General features: G+C 33.5%; 1 protein-coding gene and 1 non-coding gene across 2 annotated transcripts; one reads left to right on the forward strand and one right to left on the reverse strand.

The window, feature by feature from the left end:
- Window positions 1-4,338: 4,338 nt before the first annotated feature.
- Trnap-ggg (transfer RNA proline (anticodon GGG)) lies at window positions 4,339-4,410 on the forward strand. Its single transcript has one exon. It is a non-coding gene; the product is annotated as a tRNA-Pro (tRNA).
- Window positions 4,411-21,990: 17,580 nt separating this feature from the next.
- On the reverse strand, window positions 21,991-26,970 carry LOC137398247 (caspase-9-like). Its single transcript, XM_068084355.1, has 4 exons — window positions 26,925-26,970; window positions 25,856-26,086; window positions 25,498-25,610; window positions 21,991-22,113 (listed from the first exon to the last, which is right to left on the reverse strand). Exons 1-4 carry the CDS (start codon window positions 26,968-26,970, stop codon window positions 21,991-21,993), a joined length of 513 nt encoding a protein of 170 aa, XP_067940456.1.
- Window positions 26,971-27,262: the final 292 nt, after the last annotated feature.

The raw sequence follows: 27,262 nt of genomic DNA on the forward strand, positions 1-27,262 counted from the left end.
GGATATCATGGAATGTATTTGATTTTCAGAATCGTTTTACCATTTTTTTCCACAAACACCTAAATGCGTTAGTTCATTTTCTTGTTTAAAACCAATCGCTTTTATTCGATACTTCAGCTATTGTTTCTGTACCTCTTGTACACTTGTTAATATTTTTCTCTTTGTGTTTATTGCAGATTAAGAATGAAACGGCATCTCTTCCTGTCACAAAAATTAGGGACAAATATTCCAACTACACCGATAGTGAATGCCTTACCGTTTGCCAACATGCATATACCTATGGCACAGCATCTACTTTGCGAAGATTTCTAAAAACCAAAAACGAATCGACTGTACGAACATGGCTGAAAATCTACAAGGACAAAGTTGACGCATTAAAAAATAAATTCAAAGAAGATTATGATCTCAAAATCCATGTGATGTCATGTTTATATGGCAAGTTTGATGATAAGCGCAGACGCCCTTAAAAAATTAGGAAACAAAATTAACAATCTTGTTATAACAAACTTGAAGAAATGCACACAGCTGGTGGCGTGATTAATCGGTGGATAGCTCAGTGCGTGGCAAAAGCAGTTATTAGCAAAGAAAACCCAGGTCTTCTTAAGGAAAACGAAGGTAGCATTGAGCTGACTGAGGGCTTGGCAAAGTCGCTATTCAAGAGAATGGGACACACACAAAGGAAGGCCACTACTGTAAAATGTAAGCTCCCTACGGACTACATAGAATAAATGTCGCTAACTTTTACGCGTGAGATTTCCCAGCACGTGATGGCAAAATACATTATTTTGTGTCTGATATTTAATTGGGACCAAACACCACTCAAGTATGTGCCAGCCTCAGATAAAACCATTGCCCCCAAGGGCTCGAAAAAGGTAGCCATTAACGGCCTTAGCGACAAAAGAGGGGTTACTGTTGTATTAGCTGTGTCTATGGACGGTACGATGCTTTCATATCAGGTTATTTACCCAAAACTGCTAAAAGTTTGTCACAGCACAAAATGTGTTTATAGGCTTTGATTTACATGTACAAGCAAACCCTAGCCACTGGGCCAATGAGGAGACAATGAGCAAATATGTGGAGAAAGTCATTCGGCCATACTTAGATGAAACGATGACTCGACTTTGCAAACCAGATACGCCAGCTCTTTTCTTTATGACGCTTTTCGAGCACACAATACTGATAATTTCGAAAGAAAACTCAGCTCCATGAATGTGATCTGCGTGCAAGTAAGCCTAGATTTTAAATTGATACTTTCCTAAACTTGTGTATCAGTTTTATGACATAGCCAAATCCTGTTCTTCGTTTCATGGTTTGCAGGTCATAGTTATATATATATATTTACATATATATATATATATGTAAATATATATATATATATATATGAGTATATGCTCCCTCACTTCGGTTTGGTTGAGCACTCTGTGAGAGGTGCGGCACTACTAGCCTTTGTGCAAAGCTCATCACTTTTGTGATTTGAGCACTCTGGTGCCAGCACATTGACTTTCTTAAAGTCTGTGAGGCAACCTAGTTGTTTCATGGCAGGAAGTCAACTCTCATTGGTAATGGGATTTGTGTCCCTTGCCAAAGCTCTGAGCTGCACTGATGAGGCTTCAATAGCCGAAACAGTACTGTCTGTAGCATGAGTATATATATATATATATATATATATATATATATATATATATATATATATATATATATATATATATATATATATATATATATATATATATATATATATTACATATATATGTATATATAAATATATATATATATATATTTACATATATATATATGTGTATATAAATATATATATATATATATATGTATATATATATATATATATATATATTAGGGTATCCCTTTTGAGGTACCCCTAATGTGTATATATATATATATAATATATATATATATATATACACATTCAAGTATATATATATTTACATATATATACATATATATATGTATATATATATATACATTAGGGATACCTCAAAAGCAGTTTCCCTATTTAGACTGTGATAAAAAATGTCTATAGTAATACACAAACAATATTTGGCCTTAGTAGATTGTCATAAAAAGGCCACTAATAATTCCCAATAAACGGCTGAAGTTGAAAAAATGTAATAAAAACCCATGATACCCAAGAAAAAGTGCACCTTGAAAAATTGTGATAAACCACACCCATCATGATAAGCAAAAACTTGTTGACTTATATAAAAGGTCAGGAAGTAATTTGTTTTTCTTTCATTGCTTGCTCACTCATGACTATCCGCATATTTGACCAAGAACTTTTAACATCAGCAACAAATTTCCATGGATTTTTATCAAATGGCTTCAGTTTTTTATCCACAAGGCCCTTCAATAATTGATATGGAAGACAAATGACATAAATGCAAGTTAGCGTTGGTAAATGTCCCTTGTCTGTATAGCTCCAAAATATTAATCTATCAGAAGTTGTCAGAACATGTGTTAGTGATTTTCACACTGGTCATTTACTCTGTGAATGATAATACATGCTAGTTGATTTATAGACAACTTCCTAGTTTATAACCTTTTTGAGATAAGCACATGCTACTATTTTTATAAGAGAGCAGGTGTCACGCTGGCTATTGAGAAGGATAAAGTGTCAATCCGTTGGGCTGACTATCTGTATATGACACATTTTTAAGGAAGTTATATAACAAGTGACTATATTCTTGTCAAATATAGTCACTTGTTCACCCTGTTCACACACTCAAAACTCAGAGTCCACAAAAGTTGGATAAACAGAAATAGAAGATAATTCTTGAAAAGCCAGTCAGACAGTTTAGATCAATATTTAGAGATATGATAGGAAAGTGCAACAATAAACAGAGTTTTCATGAAGTTTTCGCTCATTGCAAACCGCTGGGCATCTCAGATTTACAATATGTTACAGTAACCAAGTTTTTAAATTAATTGTGGAAATTTTAAAAGCTTTTGAAAAAGTCACAATAGCAGTTATCTCACCATGAATGAAATATTAAAACTGCATCCAGGTTTTCAAAAAGTTACTCGAATTCATAAATTTAACTCTGTTGTGATAAACCCACTAGGCAAAAGTTCTGTGTTATTATCTACAGTATGTTTACAATGGAACTAATCTTGGTGTGGTAGTTTTAAAGGTAGTTTTAATATCATGGTGCACCTAGAATAAACCCATCATATTAACGAGATGTTATTTTTTATTTTCTTTATGCAAAAAGCTGAGTGTTGAATACCCATGCATGACAATATTGTTTCCAACGCTTTTGGAATTAGTTCAGACAAATTGATGCACTCAGCATTCGTTATTGCAAAATAAAGTTCTTCGCAGCAAAAAACAAAATACTAGCACATTTAATTTGGCTAAACAAACCTCACCCAGTCATCTAAATAATTATTTTTAAATTAGGGCTGTTAATGGATTTTTAAAGTGAAAGTGTGTGTAGCGGCTATGAACGATGAATAAACTGGGTTCTATTTATGCGGATTAAATTCACAACTTTGACAAAAATTGACGAAAAATGATCGCAATTTAAAACTCACAAGAAAAATATGTGCCAAGATAGCCTCACTAATTCCAAGACTGCCTATTTCCATTCCAGCCTATGATCAATTATCCTATGGAGGCCATGTTGTACCTTTTAGTTTCCGCACTATGAACGACTTCCTATTTGTATGCTAAACTCACCATAATAGGCAGCAATGATGACCTACAGGGTAATAGTTTATTTTAATTCAGAGTTTTAGTCACAGCCCATGTATCTATTAACAAATATTTCTTGTTTAAAAAAGTTATAATTTTGAGTTATCAGTCTTATCAGAATTATTGGCCCTTAAAAGATTGACCATTTGGAGTTGTTTACTCTATAAGTTTTTTTCCTGGATTTAGTTTTTAAATCAATTCTTCTTTTGCTAAGTATCAGGTCATGAGTACATAACCAATTTGCAGGCTTCTGAGAGTGTTTCATTGTGACAAAATATATTTACTGTTTTTGTATCTGATGCCTAGTTTGGGATCGTTGAAAAAAAGTGAAAAAGTTTTAAAGAAAGTAAAAGAAACATTAGCTCATTTAACTAGACCTGGTGATGACTACTGCAACTGGAATTATGCTTTGAACAATTCAATTTTAGCAGTAGCTGCATTTTTGCCGAATTCAATCATTCAGCATTTTATTATGCTAGTATTTTGTTAAAAATCATGGTTGTTTTTAGCCATAGAGCTAGGTGATGAGAGCATTTATCAACGATTTACATAATAAGTTTTGGTTAAAAAAGATTCGTTGCCGCTTTGAAAACACAACCAAAATGTTGTTCACAAAGCACAATATAACTGGCTTGATGGTCTAGGGGTATGATTCTTGCTTGGGGTGTGAGAAGTCCCGGGTTCAAATCCCGGTCAAGCCCATTAGCATTTTTAAGAATGATCCAAAAATGCATTTTTAAAAAGTTTAATTGAAATTATGAGCCTAATTATTCATGGAACTGAAATCATATGTGATTTTTTTGTATCTCAAAGCAATATTTCTTATATGAAATTAAAAATAAAACTTAATCTGTTTCACTGTTTCACTTAATCTGCACATAAAAAAGGATATTATGATAGAATGTATTTTAATTGTTCGAATTCACTACTAGTGCTCCCAAGATAGCGCTAGTAGTGAAAGTAGCGGTTAGTAGGTAAAATTCATTTAGGTTAAATTTAAAGCTTATGTTATGTTACATAGCACAAAAGAAGTTTAGCGTACCAAATGTATTGTTGTGAAACCTGTTTTACACCAGTGTTATCCACTCTGTCTGTCTCGAAGGTATAAGAACTCCATACATTATTGTGCATAATTATGTTACACCCTACAATAACATGGGCATAAAAGAGGCTTCACATTAACACATTTAGTACGCTACACTTTAGTTGCGCTATGTAACATAACATAACCGTTACATTGAACCTATATAAATTTTACTTACTAAACTCACACCTGAAATGAGTGTTGATTTCAAGTGTGTGTTTTAGAATTAACACTTAAACTAAGTGTTAATTCTATTTTGTCTTCACTTGAATTTTTTTTTTCTTTGCACTTTTTGCCTCGCTTTCACTACTGCTTTTAGCTTTTTAAAACTTTTTCAACTAAGTCTAACCATCACAAAGAGTCTGATGATATAGATATATTATTCTTGTTTTGGGTGTAAAATGTGTGTGAGTTCAAATCCCGGTGAAGCCAAAAAGATTTTCAGAACAAACAGAAAACTCGCAAACATCACATTACAGTTTGTCTGCAGTCTGCAGTCTTCAGTTTTTTTTAGATTGAATGGTGTTAAAAATTGAATTTTGATTAGATGCTACATGGCTTAGTCATCCATCTAAATAAAGATTTTATCTGTGAGGAAGTTATGTACATTGATATGCAGGTTTGGCATTAATTATCAGTAGCGAGTATGCGTTTTCTTCTTTTTGAAGTTTAACAAAGCATTGTCATGAGTAGATAACTCCTTGATTTGGAATAGCTGATTAAAAATCAGAACAAATCGAACTTTTTTTGAACATGAAAAATGTGCGCTCCCAGTTACTGGCAGGTACAAACATATACTGTACAAATAACACAGACTTTAGTAATACTGATGGGTTATTAGTTGTTATTTTATGAAACAGTTTCATGTTGGTTGATTAGAGTTCACTTCTCTGTAAAATAAGCTGCTAAAGCAGTTTTACTTACGCAGTATTGCCGATTCCATAAATTTAAAAAACTGGACATTCTGTGCCATGCTAAACATACATCTTGTGTCATGCGAAAAAAGTATAGAGTTTTCTTATGCTTTTTTGTGTATGCCAGCTTTTTGACAAAGCAAACTGATGAGTTGTAACTGAAATATGTTATGCATATCTTTAATTATCTGAGTCAGCCATCTCGTCTGACGATATTGTCTTTTTGAAAAAATTATACCTACAGTCTCTTTGGAATGCACTTTATATGGTTTAGTCTGCTTCACAACACAAGCACCAACAATAGCTTTATAACAGTACTGTTGGTAATAACAACACCTGAAAATGAAACATATGCTTTATATAAATATATGTAAAATACTACATTAGAAAAACTAGATTTTGTATGCAAAACTATATCGATAACCTGATATCCAGCAGAAACATATTTTATTTGTAATCAAACCTAATGAGTGAAGGCCAAGAGGTGAAGGTCATGATAGAGACACATGTCATGTATCAGCCTGTGTGATTTCACTTTGTAATAGGTTTTTTTAAAATCAATTCACTTATTTGTAAATTTGCATTTTAACAACTAATTATCGGCTTCAGTGTTTACAGTAAGACCTGTACTTCTATTTTAAGGCTAACATTTTAAAGCTTTCACGCATATGCAAACTGTACGCAGGGTTTAAAGTTTTGCTCTGGTAAAACCTATTTGGATGCTTATATCGACTAACTCAGAAGGCAAAAGAAGAGTTGATGTGGGAAGAGATACTGTGAAAAAAATCGAACAGTCAGAAAAAAACTGAAACATGTTTCAATGAAGGCAACAATCAGTATGCAATTGGAAAAGCAAATTAACAAATCACAGAATGAGAATTAACACTTAAAATAAATGTTAATTCTAATTTGTCTTCACTTAATTTTTTTATTATTTTTTTCTTTGCGCTTTTTGCCTCGCTTTCACTATTGCTTTTAGCCTTTTTAAATTTTTTCACACAAATCTAACCATCACACAGAGCTTGATGATATAGATCTATGATTCTTGTTTCGCTGTAAAATGTGTGTGGGTTCAAATCCTGGTGAAGCCAAAAAAAGATTTTCAGAACAAACTGAAAACTTTCTAACATCACAATACAGTTTGTCTGCAGTCTTCAGTTCAGTTTTGTTTATAGATTGGATGATGTTAAAAATTGAATTTTGATCAGATGCTACATGGCTTAGTCATCTATCTAAATAAATACATGTATTTTATCTGTGAGGAAGTTATGTACATTGATATGCAGGTTTGGCATTAATTATCAGTAGGGAGTATGCGTTTTCTTCTTTTTGAAGATCAAACAAGTTTTGTCATAAGTAGATAACTCCTTGATTTGGAAAAGCTGATTAAAAATCAAAACAAATCGAACTTTTTTTGAACATGAAAAATGTGTGCTCACAGTTACTGACAGGTATGAACATATACTGTACATATAATACAGACTTTAGTAATACTGATGGGTTATTAATTGCTATTTTATGAAACAGTTCCATGTTGTTTGATTAGAGTTCACTTTTCTGTAAAATCAGGTTTTAAAGGAACTTTATTTCCGCAGTAGTGCCGATTCCGTAAATTTAGAAAATTGGACATTCTGTTCCGTTCATTTATGCCCTTTTTGAAAAAAATTATATCTGCAGTCTCTTTGGAATGCACTTTATAGGGTTTAGTTGATAAAATCATATTCAGTGAGTGAATGACCTAACCTAATGAGTGAAGGCCAAGAGGTGAAGGTCATGATAGAGACACATGTGTCCTAACTTACTCTGACATATACTAGTAAATATTTAAACTAACCTAGCAGATATACCAACTTATTACTTCTGTATTTTTTGTGAGCTAGTATGCTCACAGTCCCGAGAGAGAGATCATCATGTGCAATCAGTATGTGCACAATTATTCCATAGTACTGCAAGGGAGCTCGGTGGTGACAGTAGTTGGGAGTGTGCGTGTCTGCAAAGCCTGATATACATGTATAAGTTCATCTGTACATTTCGTCTTTTTCTAACGCTCCATTCTTTAAGCAGATGGAATGACAAACACGGCTCCTATTATAGTAAAGATTGTTGCCAGTTTCATTAATTTTGTTCACAGATATGTTCAAACACGTTGTAGTTGGCATTAGCAATGATATACAGCCCATAAAGGATAGGCGCCGGCTATCATATGGGTGGGGTTAACTAATCGTTCTCTGTTGGGATTGTGCTAGCCTGGGTTTTGGAGCTAATACAACTCTCGCAGGGCAGTCGCGTTGCCTTGTTAGGTATTGTAAAACACAACTCGCTGTTATCATTTCATTAGCTCATTCAGTCAGTAGACCCTGTGGTTCACAATAGCAAACCTTAAACTTCTACAATGTAGGGGTAATACCTAACCAAAATAATGGATCCATGCAAAATAAAATATTTCAAATTATCTACTTTTACTAGTTTTAAAATTGGTTAAAGTCGTAGTATATGCTTATAGTTAAATATAATTTACCCAAAATTACCAGACCAACGGCTTTTTTTCCTCGTTTTTGATTAATATTTTGCCACCCCTAATCTAAAATGACAAAGTCTTTCATTGATGTCACATATTTTTACCTGGCCCATATGATGGGACAGCAGGCAAAGCTGTGCAGTGTAGTTTTCCTTCTCAAAATCTAAACATAAAACCTAATTTGGGCTATTTTACGATTGTAAATGGTGACTGGCTGATCATAGTGGTGACAATATTGGGATATTATATTTATTTGACAACAAAAGGAATTCAACAGATCTGTAAAATGACCGCTTTAAAACTTTATGTTGGTAAATTTCCAGGGGGCTTTATACAGCATATTAGTTTGTTCGGGTGCCGTGTTGGCGTTCATGCCAACAGAGATTGTTCATTAAACCTCACCCATATGATGCCCATTGCCTCTCCTTGGGAGGCTGCGTATCAATGGCGTTAGGGAATTTTTTTAAACTTGTTAATGTGACACCTACACATAGTATATCTAGTTAAAGGATCTCAATTAAAAAATATGTAAATAATTCGAAAATCTATCGTTTTTTTAAGCCATCATCCTGCTTGCACATGCGCTCGTCTGCAAAAAAGCCGCCATATTTGTTGAAAGCGATTGTCATTCTCTTGATCAATACTATTTTTCGATGTTGTTTTGATACTAAATTAAAAAATTTGCAACAAATGCATTGCTTGCCACAATTAATGGCAGAAGCTTTGTGTTTTTAACGATGAAAGTTGTTCATAAAGATGGCAGTATATGTTTTAAGATTATATATCTATAACAATCTAAAGATGGCAGGCAATATATCTTCTAACTCAGTGTTTTCAAAACTGAGAGAAAAAATTGTTGTTTTTAAGTTAGAAATTCTCAAACAAAGTATTATATCTAAGTTTTAAGCTAATTTTATTGATAAATCTTTGGACAACAATGTCGCTACCATAAAAGTCTTAAAGATCGTTGGTTCTGTTATCAACGAATAATAAAATTCAGTTGCTAACAATTGCGAGGAAAATTGCAAAAATGTGTCTATGGCGGTCGATCATAGAAAACGCATGAATGAAAGGGTGAAAACGTTGGATTGGCCACTGTTTGTGGTAGTAAACATGTTTATTTCCTTCTGCAGCTGAGTTACTTTTAATTTTTTCCAGCTACAAGTACTACAGAACAACAGCTACTACAGAACTTGCCCGGGCACTCCGAGCGTTGCGATAGGCGACGGTGAGAAGAAAGCGAGCAGCGTATATTACAAAAAAGCACAACATCTCATTTACTCTTAAAAACACTTGAAGCAATACAATGCCTCCTAAATAGCCTACTGCTCCATCGGAAGAACAGATTGATTCCCGTAGAGATAGAGACTGAATTCGCAAAGCAGCAGCTAGACGAGCAAAAACTGCAGAGCAAACACAGCTACGCCCACAAAGAAACAGAGCTGCTACTGAAGCTTCTAGAAGTGCAGACTCCTCAGAGCAAACACAGCTATGCCTACATAGAAACAGAGCTGCTATTGAAGCTCCTAGAACTGCAGACTCTGCAGAGCAAAAACAGCTACACCCACAATGAAGCAGACTAGCTACAGCATCTGCTGGAAACTGCAAAGCATCTGCTAAAAGTGCAAAAACTGCAAAGCAAACACAGCTACGCCTACAACATCAGCTGCTAGAAGAGCAGAGGCCGCTGAATAAACACAGGTACATTGCGAGTGGGTCAGAATAGATGCTGCAGCTGCTAAAAGTTCAGAAACTGCTGAGCCGACCCAGCAGCGACTCAAACGGCTCAGAGCAGCCGCTACATTGCCTAGACGAGCATAACCCTCCGAGCAGATGCAGCAGCTACAAGAACATGATGCACTAGCTACAACAGCTGCTCAGCGAGCTGAATTTTCAGAGCAGATTAGACGGCGACCATAGCAAAATGTACCAACTTTGGCAGCTGCTACCAGGCACACTATATGGGCAGAAAACTTTGCACTCGACTACAGTCCTGCAACATAGTATAGTGCCAAATTTTTCTATGGGGCAAATGTCCAAAAATGCTCTAGATGTAATGCCTTTCGTTGAAAAGGCAAAATGCCATATATGTAGTTTTTTAGTAGTTTTGTTGATAATAAATTTTATCAACACAGCGACATTACTGCAGCACAGTTTGTATATACCATGTGAAAACCCCGGGTATCAACGAATAACTGGTGAGTCATAACTAGGGTTTTAAGCATGTAGAAATCTCAATTCAAAAGATGCTGGCGATCGCTTAGCAGTGCATTAGGAAAATATTTTCTAGAAGCTTTTTAAATATGTAAAATTTTTCAATACCGCCAGTTTGAAGGACTTCGGTTTGCCTAGCAATGTCAATTTCATTAACGGTTCTTGGTACAAAATTAGAACAACTCCGATTTGAGTGGTTTGAGACTGATGCATTGTAGACTAGCTGTTAAACACATTGCATATTTCCATGGATCTCTTCAACATTATTGACTCATACGACTGTATATGTGTGTGCAGTCTTATCAGCACAAAAATTTCAGTAGATTGCACATTTGGAGTTGTTTTATAGTATGAAAGACAACTCTCAATAAAACTATTGCTTTACATAATTCTGTCCCCGAACACGGGTAATGCAGCTAGTTGACAAAAAAAATATTTTCTCATAGCTGGACATGTTTAGGTCAAGTGGCAAAGGAAGTGTGTTGAGTAATGCCTAGTTTCAGAGAACAGTTCAAGGTTAAGCACCATATTTGTTACTCCTAGTGATCTCTTCTACATGTAGGAATTGAATCCCAGCTTCACAGGTCAGGCACTCTAGACCATGAGACCACAGCTACAGTATGTTAGATGGTGAAACAAGTGCTCTCAGGTCATCCTGGGCCTAGTCTTGCTACCAATAAAATATTTTCTATTCCCTACACTTGTTGTATCAAAATAAAAGCAGATTTCAGTATATATTATATATCTCCAAAAGATTTACACAGGTTAAACCTTTTAGGATTATGGCACAATTGCAAAACATGTTTAAATGGTAAAGCAATGATTAGTTAGCAAATTTCTAGTGACTAATGATGATCAGAGTGCAGTATCAGAATTACCAAAAACGTGTTGTTTTTTTCTGCTTAAAGTTAATGGCAGGCAAATTGGGAGACATATTGCATGCTAATCGCAAGGGTCACTTAATATAGTGAATTGGCATATAAACATATTTCTGTTATGAACAGAGGCTTTCATATCTTTTGACTTTTTCCACATGCAATGACGCACAATTTTGCTACAGAGTAAGCAGATCTTTGATAGCTGTTTTATACCTGAAACATAGACCTATTTAAATCAGCTTTTTAAAATGTCACTCGCAGCAATCTTAACCTCCTCATCACTATAAAAGTATGCTTCTTTTAATAAATCTTTAACAGACCCAAACATATAGATGTCAGATGACGCAAGATCAGGACTTGAATGAGGATGAACTAGCTGAGACCAATGAATATTGTTGATTGATTCTAATGTTTTGGCAGGGTTAATGATGCTTCTTTTGTTGTAGCTTCACCGCTTTCTGTAGAGTGCCAATTTTATCTTTTAAATCTGTAAGAGCTTATCAAAATTTACAGAAAATTCTATACACAACTACTGCAATACAACGTTAATCAGCTTTGGCAGTAGCTTTGTAAAAAAAAACGAGAGTTGTAAAGAGGGTTGTGATTGATCACCCCTACTCATCTCTGTACTTTGACAATTCAGCTTTCATCAAGTCATCATCACACTAAAAGTCATTAAATACTCTGTGTAAGAGAGTGTTTGCGCGAAAAGACCTCGAATAAACTATTTTTATCTGTAGCATTTCATATTCTGGTAAAAAAATTGTAATGGTTAAAATAAGTGTTTGAATTCTAAAGAAAAATAGGCAAAAATTAAGAGTTAGGAAGCAAAATGTTTTTTCTCAGCTTCGCAAAGCAATGCGATTTCAATGCCCTTTAACCTCCAGCAAAACTTTTTTATGTCAAGTTTTTGTTGGTAGTTACAAAAAAAAGAACAGAATAGCTCGTAGCAAAAAAAATAGTAAAACTAATAACTTTATATTGTTACAAAATAAAACAAACTAAAGGGTGTTGAGCTACATTGCTTTGCTTGGACAGTGAGAATAGCTCTAAGTTAATGAACCACTTTGTTTAAAATTTAATAGTGGCTTGGGTAATGTAAATTTTATATAGGAAGGGTTACAGTTAGTGATTTGGTGGTTTTGGTTTTGTTCACATTAGAAAGTAAAAACTGCATAATTTGGAATTTTAAGAAAAATGTTACATACAAAATGAAAATGTCGATGAAACTTGAGCTGTAGATTGAAACAAATACCTTATGCATAAAATATTCCTCATTTTTTGTGCCATGATACTACCCTGGCCCTTTATGGCATTTATACGTATTTTTCCTATTGTTATGTATTCAGAAACAGGTGATACTATAACCATTACACTGACATATAGAAGAGACTGTGCATATTTTTATGAATGACCCATAACATGTTGTTTAATATGTTGATTTCATTAACTATTTACATGTAAATCTTACTGTGTAATAGCTTCAAACTGAATTCCAAGTTTTTTTCTTAATAATAGCATTGTCTGTCTGTCCAAAGCCATTGTTGGAGGTTGTGAAAAAAGATTGCATGGCTTGATATTCGAACATACAAGATAAAATATTCATCACTTGAAAGAATGTTGTTGCTATTGATATAGTACTAGAAACGAACATGCAGTAATAGCAAGAATTCTTAGGCAGCAGTTGAAAGTTAAACTTTGAGTATTTACCAAAGGTCATTAAGAACAATGATTTAATAACCACTTAGACAAACAGAAGTATTCTCCATTCTTTCAATAATGACTGGCTCCATATATCGCTGACCACTATCTTTGTAACATCATTGGGGAGTGAACGAAACTACCATTTAATGTAAAGGGGAGTAAACTTAATTTTACAGCAGGAGGAAGGGAAGATAGTAGGGGTTTATCTAGGATTAGTTGAGCCTGACAACTTAAGGTTGTCAACTCAAGAAGATGTATCGCAAGCAACACAGTCTCACAAAGCAAAACATATGGTTGGTAAAATTATGTATTGACTTATTAGCACACCAATATTTTGACTGACGCCTGTTAAATTTCTGGTTAGATTGGTCTGTCTCTACAATTGTCTGTTTAGCCTGAGTATTTTAACAAGTTTTGTCCTGATTTGCATTTTTGGCACTCCAACATATTTCTTCACTTTTGGCAGGTTTCATTTGTTTTAAATTATTCAATAACCAATCAGATGATATTCAGTTTGGCTCTTCAGCTGTTTTTCTCAGTAGTGAACTCTGACCATACATGGCTGTTTAAACGATGATATTCATTTGTACTTTAGCAGTCCTGTGTTTTAGTATTGAATTTTCTATTCCCAATGTGGAAAAGCTTTGATGTGATGCAGATAGTAGCATGCCTGTTTGGGAATCAAAATATCCGGGTTCAATCCCCGTCTAGTTTGATTCCCCTCGTTTGATTTGTTAGTACAAAACCATGTCACTAGCATAGGCATGTGTGGTAACAGCTGCGATCACTTTTTAAGACAGCAGACATATTTTGGCAAAATTTACATCGATTGCGTAGTAAGTGAATATTAATTATTCGTGAACCCATAACCAAGAGAGTGTTGTCTAAATATTACTCTGAAAATTAGTTTATGTTTGAGAAGCAAACTATAGTCTTTGATCAAGATATTCCAAGTCAAAATCAAACTTTTTTTTACGATCAAACTCTTTAGTTAGAGTGTAGCCCTCATGCACCTTCTGTGTTAGAACATCAAAAGCTATGGTTGAGGAACGTATAATCAATTTTAATTCAGATGAAAGTCACACCACTAATTCTGATGACGGTAAAAGTAATGGATTTGTAGAAGTAATGAACATTGTAGAAGATTGTTTTAGCTTTACAGCAATTTAAGCTTCACATAGCTTTAGTAATGCACATACTATGAATACAATGCTTTTGTGCGTAGATCTGTAAAGAAGATAGATAAAGTATATTAAAAATAATGTTCTAGATAGGATTTGAAATTGAAAAAAATGTATACATATCATGAAGCAAAATTGTCAGTTTTCTGTGAAATGGCTGGCAGTAGGCTAAAAAGCTAAAGTTGCACATGGATGGCAGTGGAAAAGTCTTAAGCACAAATTTTGCTAAAGACAAACTCGTAAATGATTAAGATTAGGCACAAAGTCTCAGTTCTACAAAAGTGGGAGCAAAGCTGTCTTATACAGTAATATCTTTATATTTGAGTCATGTTATATTCTTACTTTCCCAAACAAAATTGAGAGTTATACCCTTTATCAAAAGATAACTGACAATAATTCTGCAATAACACTACTTTTCCCGCTGTGAGCTACAACCATTGTTTCAAAAGGTATATTAAACAACCATTCAAACAATTCCTAGCTAGAAATAACGCTCCATACGCTGTACCCACTGAATCGACTTCTACCAAACCAGCACTGCTTTGTATGGACAATGGTGAAACTGCTTTAATTTTCTGAGCAACAATTAATATCGGAATATGTTTAATTATGTCGTGGTTGTTAGAGCATTTGTATGCCATCACTTACAATTCTAAGGAGAATTTTAAAAATCAGGTTTTTCAATAAAGATTTTGTGGACATGTTCTGGTGGTTTATAGTATAACAGATATGTTTAGCTGACTTGAGGTATGAGCAATTGCATAAGCAACACAGCTTTAGATTTTCACTTAATTTTTTTACTTTTTCATGTTTACTTATCTTTTTTAAAATTGCTTGTTGCCAATATTAAATTTGTTGTCACATTTGAGAGGAACAGGTATGCATCTTGAGCAATTATAATTCCTGCAATTGTGATCTTTCTGCTCACATGTATGAATGTGACATCTGGCGCCTAAATAATCTGTACTTTTCATACATTTGGGGGTAATGATGAATTGTGATAATTTTCACTATATTAAAGGAAATTTAATCGTACACTACCTATTACAGGTGTATTACCAGATGTGTCTTAGAACAAGTGACTTCGAGGAGATATAACTACAATTCTTACCTTCTTTTCAGTTGGAGTGACTAAAAACATTTTTAATTGTAAAAGTTGCCATAAGTTATTGGGTTGTCAGGGTTCAGTCCTATTGCTTCACAAGTCTCAAGAGCGGTTGTATTTTGAAAATTTCAGCCTTTCCTAGCAATGTTTTTGTATCTTTGTTGAGCCATATCACAAGCAAATTAAACTGGCTACTCTCACACACATGTAATTCGAGTTTTCAACCAATACTAAACTTTTTTGTAATTTAATTTTGCTGATTGCTTTGTTTTTTTAAGATTTGTCATTTAGTGTATTTGACAAGAAAATGTTGGTTTCTACAGTGTACATGCTCAATAAAAAAGAGTTTCTTATATTTCAAAGTTAAACCCAATAAGAACATGAATACTCACAATGTTTTTTCTTAAAATATACTGGTTTAATCCTTTCAAATATAAATGTAAATATATATTGTACTCTAGTGTCTGTAGGCAAATTTAAACTATTCACAACTGTTTTAGCAAACAACGATTAATGCATTATTATGGTTCATCCTTCTTCATTTAATATAAATATATCGCCATATCCTTTAATATAAATCAACTTTAGAGATCATGATAATTACCACATAATCAAATACTTTTAAGATTTAGTGCTACAAAGGTAGTTTACAAGTGTGTAATGAAAATATTATTCGCAACACTCTAAACTGACAAACTCAGCACACCAGACCATCAAATTGTTTGAGTCTACTTGATCAAGTTAAAAAATAGTAAGAAAACAAGGCTTATCCATGTTTATAAAGTCGGTACAAAATATTGATTGTCAGTAATTTAAATACCATTTTGCAAGACTAGCAACAGATCTAAATGTCTCAAAACAAGGCTTGCAATATAGTTATAACAGAAGCTACATTATAGCTATATAGAGTAGCGGTATTTAAAAAAATTACATTTTAACTTACAACAAACTTACGCAATGGTCGGTATCAAGTATGTAAGTAACAATGATAAAAAGGACGACTACGCAACAAAAACCTCAACACATTGTTGTGTCGTTGTTACGTGTTCAAAAGTTACATGTTTGTGATCTAACCTTGTATTTGGCACCAAAATTGTAGCAGAATCATGGGTCTCTGTTTCTTCGTTGTTATAACCTTAACACGCGTTGTTCTGTAGCCGATTGAAAGGCATCATAAAGCACATACCGAAGCCTCAGTTGTATATGGCCTATGATGAAATGGAAGCCCGAGCTGTACAGCCTCACTCCATCTAACATACTTTGGCTATGATGTACTACTGTTGTTAGTTTTTGTAATCTATTGTTATGTATTTCTAGTACTTGTATTATTTATCAATAGTTATTGATAACATTTTTAATTGTAAATTTTATTGGTTAGAAGTCAATTATTAACTAGCTGGTCAATTAGCTTTAATTCCAATAATAGCCTGTGTCCTTTTTTGTTAAGTTGTAACAACTAAAATTGTAGCCCGTGTAACATCTGCTCATTTACGCACAGTCAATAAAAAGTAGATTGCTGAAAATCATAACTAATAGTCATGCTAACACTTGATACAAGTAGCTAATCAAATTAAGAGACTGGTGCATATTTAAGCCACTGCGGTAGGACTACAGATTACAATTTATATAAATCAAAGGAAAACCCCAGGCTGAGATCAATTAACCACAAAGAGTATGAAGTGTGAGTTGTCATTAGATTTAATTTTTACAGCCAAGGCTAAAGGCATTTAATATTTATCTAACACCAATGAGACGCAATACTAGATTTTGGAAACATTTTGTATTCTTTGAAATTGACCTACTTTTTAAAATGGAATGCAAACCATCATGTTAGATTTAGATTAGATATTTAGTAAAATTCTAATGAGTAGCGTACCACCAAATCTCTAATGAGCAACACCTTTATTTTAATCACATCTATATCTGAGTGCCACTATTTAACATTCTTAATATTTACGAACTCGGAATAGAAAGTGATCAATAAAAAATTTCCACAAAAGCGAATTAATAATGACTCAACTACATTGATAAAAATTAATTTGTTTGTTGTTTTTGTTTGTATCAAAGTCCGTCTTCCTACTCAAGGTCTCTACAGTTTTTTTCGTTAAAACTCTGAATGCAGCATCACAGAAGAAATTAGTACTGTATCAGACAAATAGTAGTTTATTTTTAATGTAGTTTTGATAGTTTAATGCAGGTAGAAAAAACCTTTTGCATTTACGATTAAATTTTTCTACTTTATAATTTGAAGCTCAAATTTTGAGGCAGTTTTGATTACACGCGGTTTCTCTTCAGTTGCTCCAGAAGTTCATACAAGTACATAGCATAGATTTTGGTTCTGCAAAAATTGTTTCTATGCTGATATCAGTTAACTCAGCTGTGCAGAAAAGGAGTTGAGGTCAGAGAATGTGTACGAGGTATTAAGCAGGCAGAAGAATATAAGATGGTTCCAAATAGAGGCAACAAGTAGAACAAAACTGGCTGATCAAATCTTGCTTGATCAATCTGTTGCCAATCTTTGCTTTAAAGGGTCAAATTTTGTTTTTGAATGTATTATGAATATTGTTTGTTTATTTATGTCAATTGTTCTTGAGTATGTTTGTGTAGAATGTTAAAATACTATTATATAATTTATAAATTTGCAGATTTATAACATATTACTTGATAGCACAACTGCGGTAATTCAACCTTGGCTTGCAATGGATAGACACTCATAACCCATTTTATATACACTGTAGCACATACAAAGCTAATTTTGGCTGAAATCTGTAGAGAACCTACCATGAGTGCAACAAGCTTTTATGCAACCTTGTTAAATATAATGACAAAATGAAAATATCTTCGTCCTCAAAATATTATCATTTATTCACCGTGAACCACGGTCAGATTTTGTCATTACAAATTATGATGTTATATTATTATCAGTTATTACTTCTTATGTTGCATGGCGAGATGAATCGATTGACCAGAATATATTTTTTCACCAAATCAAGATGTACTAGACACTTGGTTTGGCTTAGATATTTTTTCTTTTGCTGTGTTTGGTTGGCCTGACAACACCTCAAATTTACAAGATTATCCGTCTTTTTTTGACATCATCAAGTCGATTGCACATGCGCTCGTTCACGAAAAAGTTGTCATATTTGTAGAAAACGATCGTCTTGTTTTAGTTAACGGTACTTTTGGGTGTTGTTTTAGTACTATAATAAAAAAATTGCAAACAAAAGCAGTGTTTTCAAAAATCCAGTGCAAAAGCATCGTGTGTTTAACGATAAAATTGTCTATAAAGATGGCCGACAATGATAAAATGACGTCCTGAAAAAACGAAGGTACCCTGTGAGAAACTAAACATGACACCGTACTCTTCTAGTTTGCCAGAATACTAATGATAGGTTCCACCTACATTTACAAGCTACCTTCTATGGAGGTCAGTGTCTTCTCACATCAAGTATTGTATCGAGTTGTGTTCTCTTTGTTTCATGCTTAGGGATGGCCGCGCACTCGTTGCTTAGCCAAAAAGTAAAGTAATGAGAGGTGCCGGATTTTTAGACTGAAATGAATAAAGATTTCTGTTAATAATTTGCTGGTAGTTGTTTTTGACTAGATTTGTTCAATTATAGTTGTAGTTGCTATTTTTGGTCAATGATTTATGTTGCTTTAACCCGTTCAACACTAACAGCCAATTTTCGGGCCTCGCGTAGGGTGTGTCAGAATCCCTCACGGCAGGTTTTCCGGCATTCACATAGATTTTGTTGACAAAAGCCGTTTCTAAATAACAGCGTAAATCAATCAAATTGATTTTTCCACAAGATGTTAGACCAAAAGTTTTACTTCCATTTGTAACAGTTTACAAATAATTTTAACTACTTCCTTCGTTTTAATAACCAATTTGGTTAGAATATCCCGAAAAAAACTGTACCACTTGTTTGTTGGTAGGTTATAAATTATTTTAATGCAAATGCAAAAATTTATGATACTAGTTGTTATTTACCAGTATATTTTCAGACATGAAATGATGATGAACAAGTGCTACATGTTTATGCTGCTCGCGTAAATCTGTCAAGAGTTTTGTAAAATGGTATGAACTTTTATAATTTAGCTCAAATAATGATACAAGTACTTTTTTTCTGTTTGATGACATTTGCGATGGGTTGCCCAACATTTTTACTAGGGTTTTATCAAACAGCATTGTATTATGAGCACGTTTAGATATAATTAATAGAAGTTTAAAGACTTCGGATCGTTTGACAGACTGCCCAGAGTTACTGACAGGCGTTGACCAAAATGGCCAGGGTTAAAAGGATTAAAAATTAATATATTGTACTGAGTCTCCATAACTTTTCTTTGGGTAACAAACAGCCCAATTTGGTATTTCTGCGTGCGAATAGCAATAAAAGTACCACCATGCTCTACCAGTTACACTGAGTCTAGATGTATGGCTTTTACCAACCTACTCTCAAATTTATCTTGCATAGCTGGATGTCCTTATTTTTATAGTATCCAGAAGACGTGCTGATGATTTTTAATCTAAACATAGATGTTATTAGTAATGGCACAGTTTAAACCCAGACCATTTAACCATTATTATAAAATGGTGCATGTTAGGCTGTAATAGTGATGTTCGAACTCAAGTTCGAATAAACTCCAGTAATACGAAGCAGCCTTTTTGGGCTATAAACAGTCATAGTGTGAATACACGCTTCTTGATCATCTCTTAATCTACTACATTTGTCTTCTATTATCTCACATACTTGAATGCCCATGTTACTAGAGCCTGCTCTAACACAGCTGCTGTATGTGTCACAGGTGTTCCTAAATGCAATTATCGGAGATGCACAAGAAAGGATAATGTCTAAGACCTTAAACGGTGTTGCTGACCCTGTTGATGTCCTCAACAGAATCAGTCGGGAAGGCCTACCAAAAACACCCCAATGTGGCAGCCTCGATCTCAAAGAGATCGCAAAGGCCGAGGCTAGTCATATAGTGTCTCCTACTACTTGTTGCCTCTGAGCATATGTAGCTACTGATTGAGTGTCTTTGTTTCAATGTCAACTGTATGCATAAAAACATATTTTTATCACGTTTCTTTAAATATCAGCTGGAGTTAGAATGTTTTTAAGTTTGGGGCGTTCTCAAAATGCCCACAAAACTTTTGGCCAACTTTATTACTGCACTTTTTGCCTTGTTTAAACCTGCGGAAGAAAAAACTTAAAATATTTCAGTTTCAACATATTTTCTGTACTAATCATAGAGATAGGACAACTCCAAAAGGATCTAATAGTGCACAACATACAGTATGATCTTTAAGCTGCTATGCGCACCTACACAGCTCAGGAACTCTACAATCATATTGATGAATGTATAACTATAATTATGGTTGCTTTGCAACTGCGTTAAATTTATTCAATTTAGCTTTGCGCTTTCCTTGACTTTACTTAAGTGTTCTTTAGGTGTTCTGTTACATCCAATAATACAAATCAATAATACCATCAATATTGTACAGTCATAATGTTTTTAATTGTGGAAGTCTACCATGGCAGTAAAACACTGGGGATTCTCAAAACTTGTTTGTTGTTCAACTAAAGTTGTTGCAATCTTATTTCCTGTGAGCTTATCGATTTGTTTTAGAGTTTGCTTCTCCACTGAAATTCATAGAGCCATGACAGTAACTTGAGTGTATCCTCAGAGAGTAATTATCCTCTCTTGTCAGTAGTAATGGGATAAGTCCTACAAAGTGTTGATTACCCTCGAAATATGCAAACTGCACATGCACCGGCAGTAAAGTCAGAAATGAGTTATCTTCTTCTTTTAGTAGGGATGAGATAACTCTGAGGAATTATTGCTAATTCATGGAATTTGAAAAAATTCACATCACATCAATCATCACTGGCGATGGAATGGCAAAATTATATTTGTTTTTGTGTCATTGCTAGCAAATGAAGTATGTTTAAATCAAAAATGATTCGATTTTTGGTCAAATGGTTTAAAAAGAAATTGGAAATTGTTCTTTTAGAATCAGTATCTGGAACCCATCTTTCTAAACTATTTTATTATAAAAAAATACATGTGACTTTGAGAGTATAGATAAGTCTCTCATAATGATCTAGAGAAAGGTGTGTAAAGGATTTTGTGTATAATAGGAACTTATATGCATACAAAACAGTGGCGACTGTTGGATTGGTACAGAAAGCCTGAACAATATGATACAATTAGTGCAAGGTAAAACAACTGCATGACATAGAACTGATACCAAACATTATTGAGACAAATAAAATAGTAGAAGTTACACATTGCGCAGATTCATATCATATCAGAAAACCCACACACTGATGATATTCATTTCAAATTTTATGAACTACAAGATTTAGAATGCATGAACTACACAGAGTAAACTCAGATATGATGCCATCTGGTTCTTCAACATTATTGACATAAACCAGAGTAACATATTATAAGCAGTCTAATGAGAATGTCTTTATATGAATACCACAAAATAAAAATATAATATGGTAGATAGAGTTTTTATGTTTGACAAGCCATCTCTCGGAGCAGTAATATCATAAGGGATCAAAACGGCTATAAGGCCTGTCACTACCTTGAAATTTGTCTTTCAATTGGTCACGAAACGCTACAGTTGCCAATAGACCCGAAGACTGGCAGGGCAGAAAAGAGTTAGCAGGCGATTAATCAGGGTCAGGGGGGTTGTATCCAGGAAACAAGAAGAGTTTCTTTTGAAGAGTACAACTCATATCTGGTTGTTGACCATTTCCATAGCGTATGCTTTGTTTTCTCACTTTCTCCCTAATCTATTGTAGCAGAAGACAGTGACAGTCAGTATACATTGGTAATGGTTCCATGAATATAGAGACACCAATACATAAGATACTTTTTTACAATTATCTGTGAAGGCAAATTGAACACTTCAGCTAAAACCATTTTCCATAACCATAAAACTATCAGGTGTTAACGTAAGATCACCTGAAAATGCAGTTTCTTGTGCATTTCAGTAAAAGATTTGTCACAACGTGTTAACTAATTTCCAACAAACTATGGCTGAAGTTTTTTTTAAACATCTCAAATAAGTAGATACATGTTTACAGTTTTCATTCAAATAGTTTGATTCTATGTTGCTCTAGCAGTATTTAACATAGTTTCATGCATAAATTTATTCCAGTTTTAAAATAAAGGACCTCAGTAGACCTGTAGTTAAAGTCGAAAAGAAAAATGGCAGAAAATTTTGTTTAGAATTGAAGCAATTACTAGGAAAAGATGAGTAAATATCTGAAGATCATTTTTTTTAAATCTCGGAAAAGGTTTAGAAGTTATCACAAAATAGCTCTTTTGTATTTTCTATTTACACCCTGGAAAATTACACATGACGAAATGTAAAAAAATGTTTATCATCGGATATGGTGCAGTAACCCCTCTCCACTTGGAAGCCCACCTTTTGTTCTTTGTGAATAAACAATATTTATTAAAAACTGAAAATAAAGCTAATTTAATTATCTATATGTAAAAAATTAATATAAATAAATCCCTTTCCTATTCTGACCTAATGAGATTCTCCTGTAAGCATTGGTGTGCTAGCATAAGTCAAAACTCACTGTTCTCATGCTGTGCTATGTTTTTTTAGGTTTAAAAGCAAAATTTACTTGCTGCACTATTAAACATGCCTTTAAAATGTTCACTACTCTCCAAACTGTGTGATGAGCTTAAGATGAAAAAAGAAAACTCATGCAATTTAAGAAAATGTATCTGTATTCGTTATGATAAATTTTGTTTTAAAAGTTATACTTTCTCCCATGTTTACAATTATGTGACTTTCTCACAGCAACCTCAATTAGACACAAGTCTGAAGTTTAAACTAATTTTTAACCAACTATGTTCGAAGCTTTGTGAAACATCTTGAATAATTACATACATGTTCACAGTTTCTCTTCATAAAGTTGGGTTCAATGTTGCTTTAATAAACTTTGACAGTTTATTATTTATACGTTTCCTTCAATGTTAAAACTGTGGACTTCAAACAGGAATGGCAATATAAGTGAAAAATGTAAATGGCAATGTTCTTGTTGAGGACTAGGACAAATACTTGCAAAATATGAGTAAATTTTTTCAGATTAGATATTTCAGAAAAATATCTGGTGAGCTCTTGTGGCTATCACAAGCAAAATGACTCTTTTGAATTATCTACCATGTAAAATCACTCATGACAAAATGTCAAAAAAGCATCTATCATGGAATCTGGTATAGTAACTCCTTGTTAATTCACTATTCACTTTCCTGATCTCAGTACTTTGCAGTTAAAAATGTTCAATAAAAAATAAAAACCTTAAAAAATTAATTAAAATCAAACATAAGTTAAAATGCAAAAATACATATACAAAGAATACATAAAGTCTCTTTAATAGCCACACATGAAAAACCGGCATAAGCATCAGCGTGCCAGCAGCAGTCAGCATTTGCTATTTTAATGCTGTGCTATGCTTTTCAAGTGTGCAAGTGAAACGTTCTTGTGACACCATTCAGTGGGCCTCTCAAGTGTTTACTACTTTCAAAATCATGTAATGAACTTAAAACAAAGATAAATGCTTACAAGTCAATAATAAATATGTGTTTACTAGGCCTATATATGATAAAGGTAGTAAAAAGTTATACCCCCTCTCGTGTTTACAATCATGTGATTTCCTTATCACAATGAACACAGTTAATTACAACTACAAATATTTAAACTAGAAAAAGCCCAACCTATGCCCCTGCTACATACATGTAAATGCATTTTTGAGCTTAAAATACTGGAAATGAAAGTGAAATATGAACTGAAAACCAATGAAGATAATTTCAATTTACTTACTCATTGTATAAATAATAAACATATGTTTAGCCCTTCCGCTACCAAAAACGTATTTATGTGTTTTCTAGGGTCGGGTGCCACAGAGGCATAATTTCGATTTTTCCAGCAATTGCGTAGCAACTTCATTTTCTTATTAATTGACAACATAACCCATATATGCATATATGTATAGATATATAAATAGATATATATATATAAATATATATATATATATATACTTGTATATATATACATGTATATATATACTTGTATACAGTAGATGCAGTATGAACAGTCTCTTGCATGAAAGTGCTCAATATTAAAATATTAAAATAGAGCGATGTAAGTGCTCAATATTAAAATAGAGCGATGTAAATATATAACCCATATATGCATATATATATACTTGTATATATATATGCATATATGGGTTATGTTGTCAACAAATAAGAAAATGAAGTTACTACGCAATTGCTGGATATATATACAGATACATATATATATATATATATATATATATATGTATATATATGTATATATACATGTATATATATATATATATATATATATATAAATATATATATATATATATATATATATATATATATATATATATATATATATATATAGGCTTATGGTGGATTGAACTTGAGTTCAGGGCTTTTACTTTATCTCGATTTTCAAAGTTTTGAGAAACACTTACAAAGTTGCTGCAACACTGCAGTGAAACGAGTTCTGTTGGGCCTATTTTGGTTTTTTCATCGCTATCAATGAAATACTTGCCTTAGCTGTCTAAAATTTCTTTATAGTCAATCCAAATATATTTTTCCATTAAATATTTAGGTTCCGTAGATATTTTTAAACATATTATGCTCATTCACCAGTCAATAAGTTTCATAGACTCCGAGCCACTTTTTTTATCTGAACCTCCCCAGATTCTGGCACTTGGATCGTGTAAGCGTTTGCACAAAAGTGCCAAAATGGCACCCAAAGAGCCAATAAGTCATGCAGTGGCTTATGCTGATCAGTCATAAAACATGCTGTTAATACATGTCAACTGAAAATTAACAAATAACCAAAATTGGTTATTTTATATCATTGTCAACCTCAACCAAGAGAATTGCAACCATATTCCTGCCAAACTGTAAGGAATGCGATATAAGTGTATGAATCCTGCCAAAAGCTGTTGTTAGATTTTATAAACTTTATTTGGTCGATGTAAAAAGTCTTTTTTCTCATTACTACACTTTTGTCAGTTGGATTGGGGCGAACATCGGCATATTATTAATAAACCAATGCTTAATACGTAAAATAGAGTTAGAAGACAAAATTTTCATTATAAATAGGTTACTCTTACCTGTCTCTCAAACAGAGTCTTGAGGTCTCGATGGCAGGAATGTTTGAAAAGGGACTCAACAACAGCATTAATAAACCAGGAGCCGAATTGCGGGTGTCTATATGCCGAGTGACCTGTCACATTGGAATAGAGTTTGAGCGCTCAACTAGCTATGGAGGTAGGTCAAGACAATCCTTTAGCATAGCATGTACTTGATACTAAGTAGGTTTACCTTTACAAGCTCACAAGAGCCAACAAGATCTAAAGAAATAGTTAAAATAAATGTTCAAAGAAATATGTTAATGAACAGCAAATGTATTCTCAATCATTCTAATTTTAAAAATTTTTATTTGAAGCTGTAGTTAGTCATGGCATTTACCAGAAAAACTCACTTTCCAGATTAGCAGGTCATCAGTGCTCAAAACTGCATGAGACCCCAGTGGGTCCATAAGATCAGAGGATGTGCTTGACCCTGAAGGTGTTGATAGGGATGCAGCTGAAGAAAGAGGAACTGTACTTGTAGATAAACCAGAAACCGATGGAGGAGAAGAACTTGGATGAGATGATGAAGCAGTAGGTTGATGGTCATTCACTACTCTGTCTTGCAGTCCTACAATAATAAAAATGCTATTGTTATTTGAGACATGTCATATATATTGTTTGTCGGAGGTTTAGTATTTTTAGTAACCAATTATAGGAAAAGTTAGAATAAAAGCATTTTGCCTTACAATATATAAACCATCGAGTAGATAACATGACTAGACTCTTACCAATATATGTAGGTTTCACGCTGATTGTGAGCCTTTTTCAAACCTGCCCATTATATTCCAATTGTCAAAAAGGTTTAGTCAAGAATTGCTTGGTGTTAATATAACAGTCGAGCCCAAAACCAATTTTACACAGAAATAAATTTTGTCAGACAATGGTCAGTCTGGGGACAATTTTAAACAGATTATAAATTTGGGTACCTTAAGCAGTTACTCCTCACAGCGAATCACATTTCCAATTAAAGTAAACACTTAATTTGTTTATACATTTATGCATCTTTTTTGTTATGGTTGCAAACACAAGTAATAATTTTTTGACAGAGAATGTGCTTCAAAAAATGGTAGAGGTAATTTTAAGCTGTTTCCTTTTAGGCCTGTAAATAGGGAAGGTGCTCCAAACACTTATTTATCGGATACGCGGCTGTTTACACTTACACTTACATAAGTCAAATGAAAATAAAAAATTACAAAAAGTTAAGTTAGCAAAAAGCTGGAAGATAATTGCTATAATTGAACTAGAATATTCTAAGTGCTTATTATAATAATTAAAATGTTTCTATAATAATTGACACTGGAGCTGTCTGCAAAACTTGCTCTGCCTAAATATAACACTGTTGGCACATCAGCTGGCGGGAATGCAGTTTAAAAGTAACAAAAAGCAGCAGAAACCAAGTAACTCACTTCCAGAGCATGCCTGAATAATCACTAGTTTTGGTTTCCTGGCCATCGCTGGAAAATTCTGAGCATTTAAAGCTTAATTTATTTCTTTTCTTTTCACAATTCTTTCATCAGTGCCATATACGCCTGTCTCAGAACCATGACTAAGGATGACCAACACAAACATCCCATAGTTTACATGTTCAGGCCTTCTTGTCTCATTTCTGATCATCTCCCACATGCGCTGAAAAGCAACAATTAAAAGCTTTTAATCTGGAAATTTGGTTAAATAATTGTATTTACAAATAGATTTGTGACACCTATACAGAATCAATACATTGTTGAGTCTAATTTTTAGGTTC

This window comes from Watersipora subatra, chromosome 6, assembly GCF_963576615.1.
Source record: "Watersipora subatra chromosome 6, tzWatSuba1.1, whole genome shotgun sequence".
In the NCBI taxonomy this organism is placed as follows: domain Eukaryota; kingdom Metazoa; phylum Bryozoa; class Gymnolaemata; order Cheilostomatida; family Watersiporidae; genus Watersipora; species Watersipora subatra.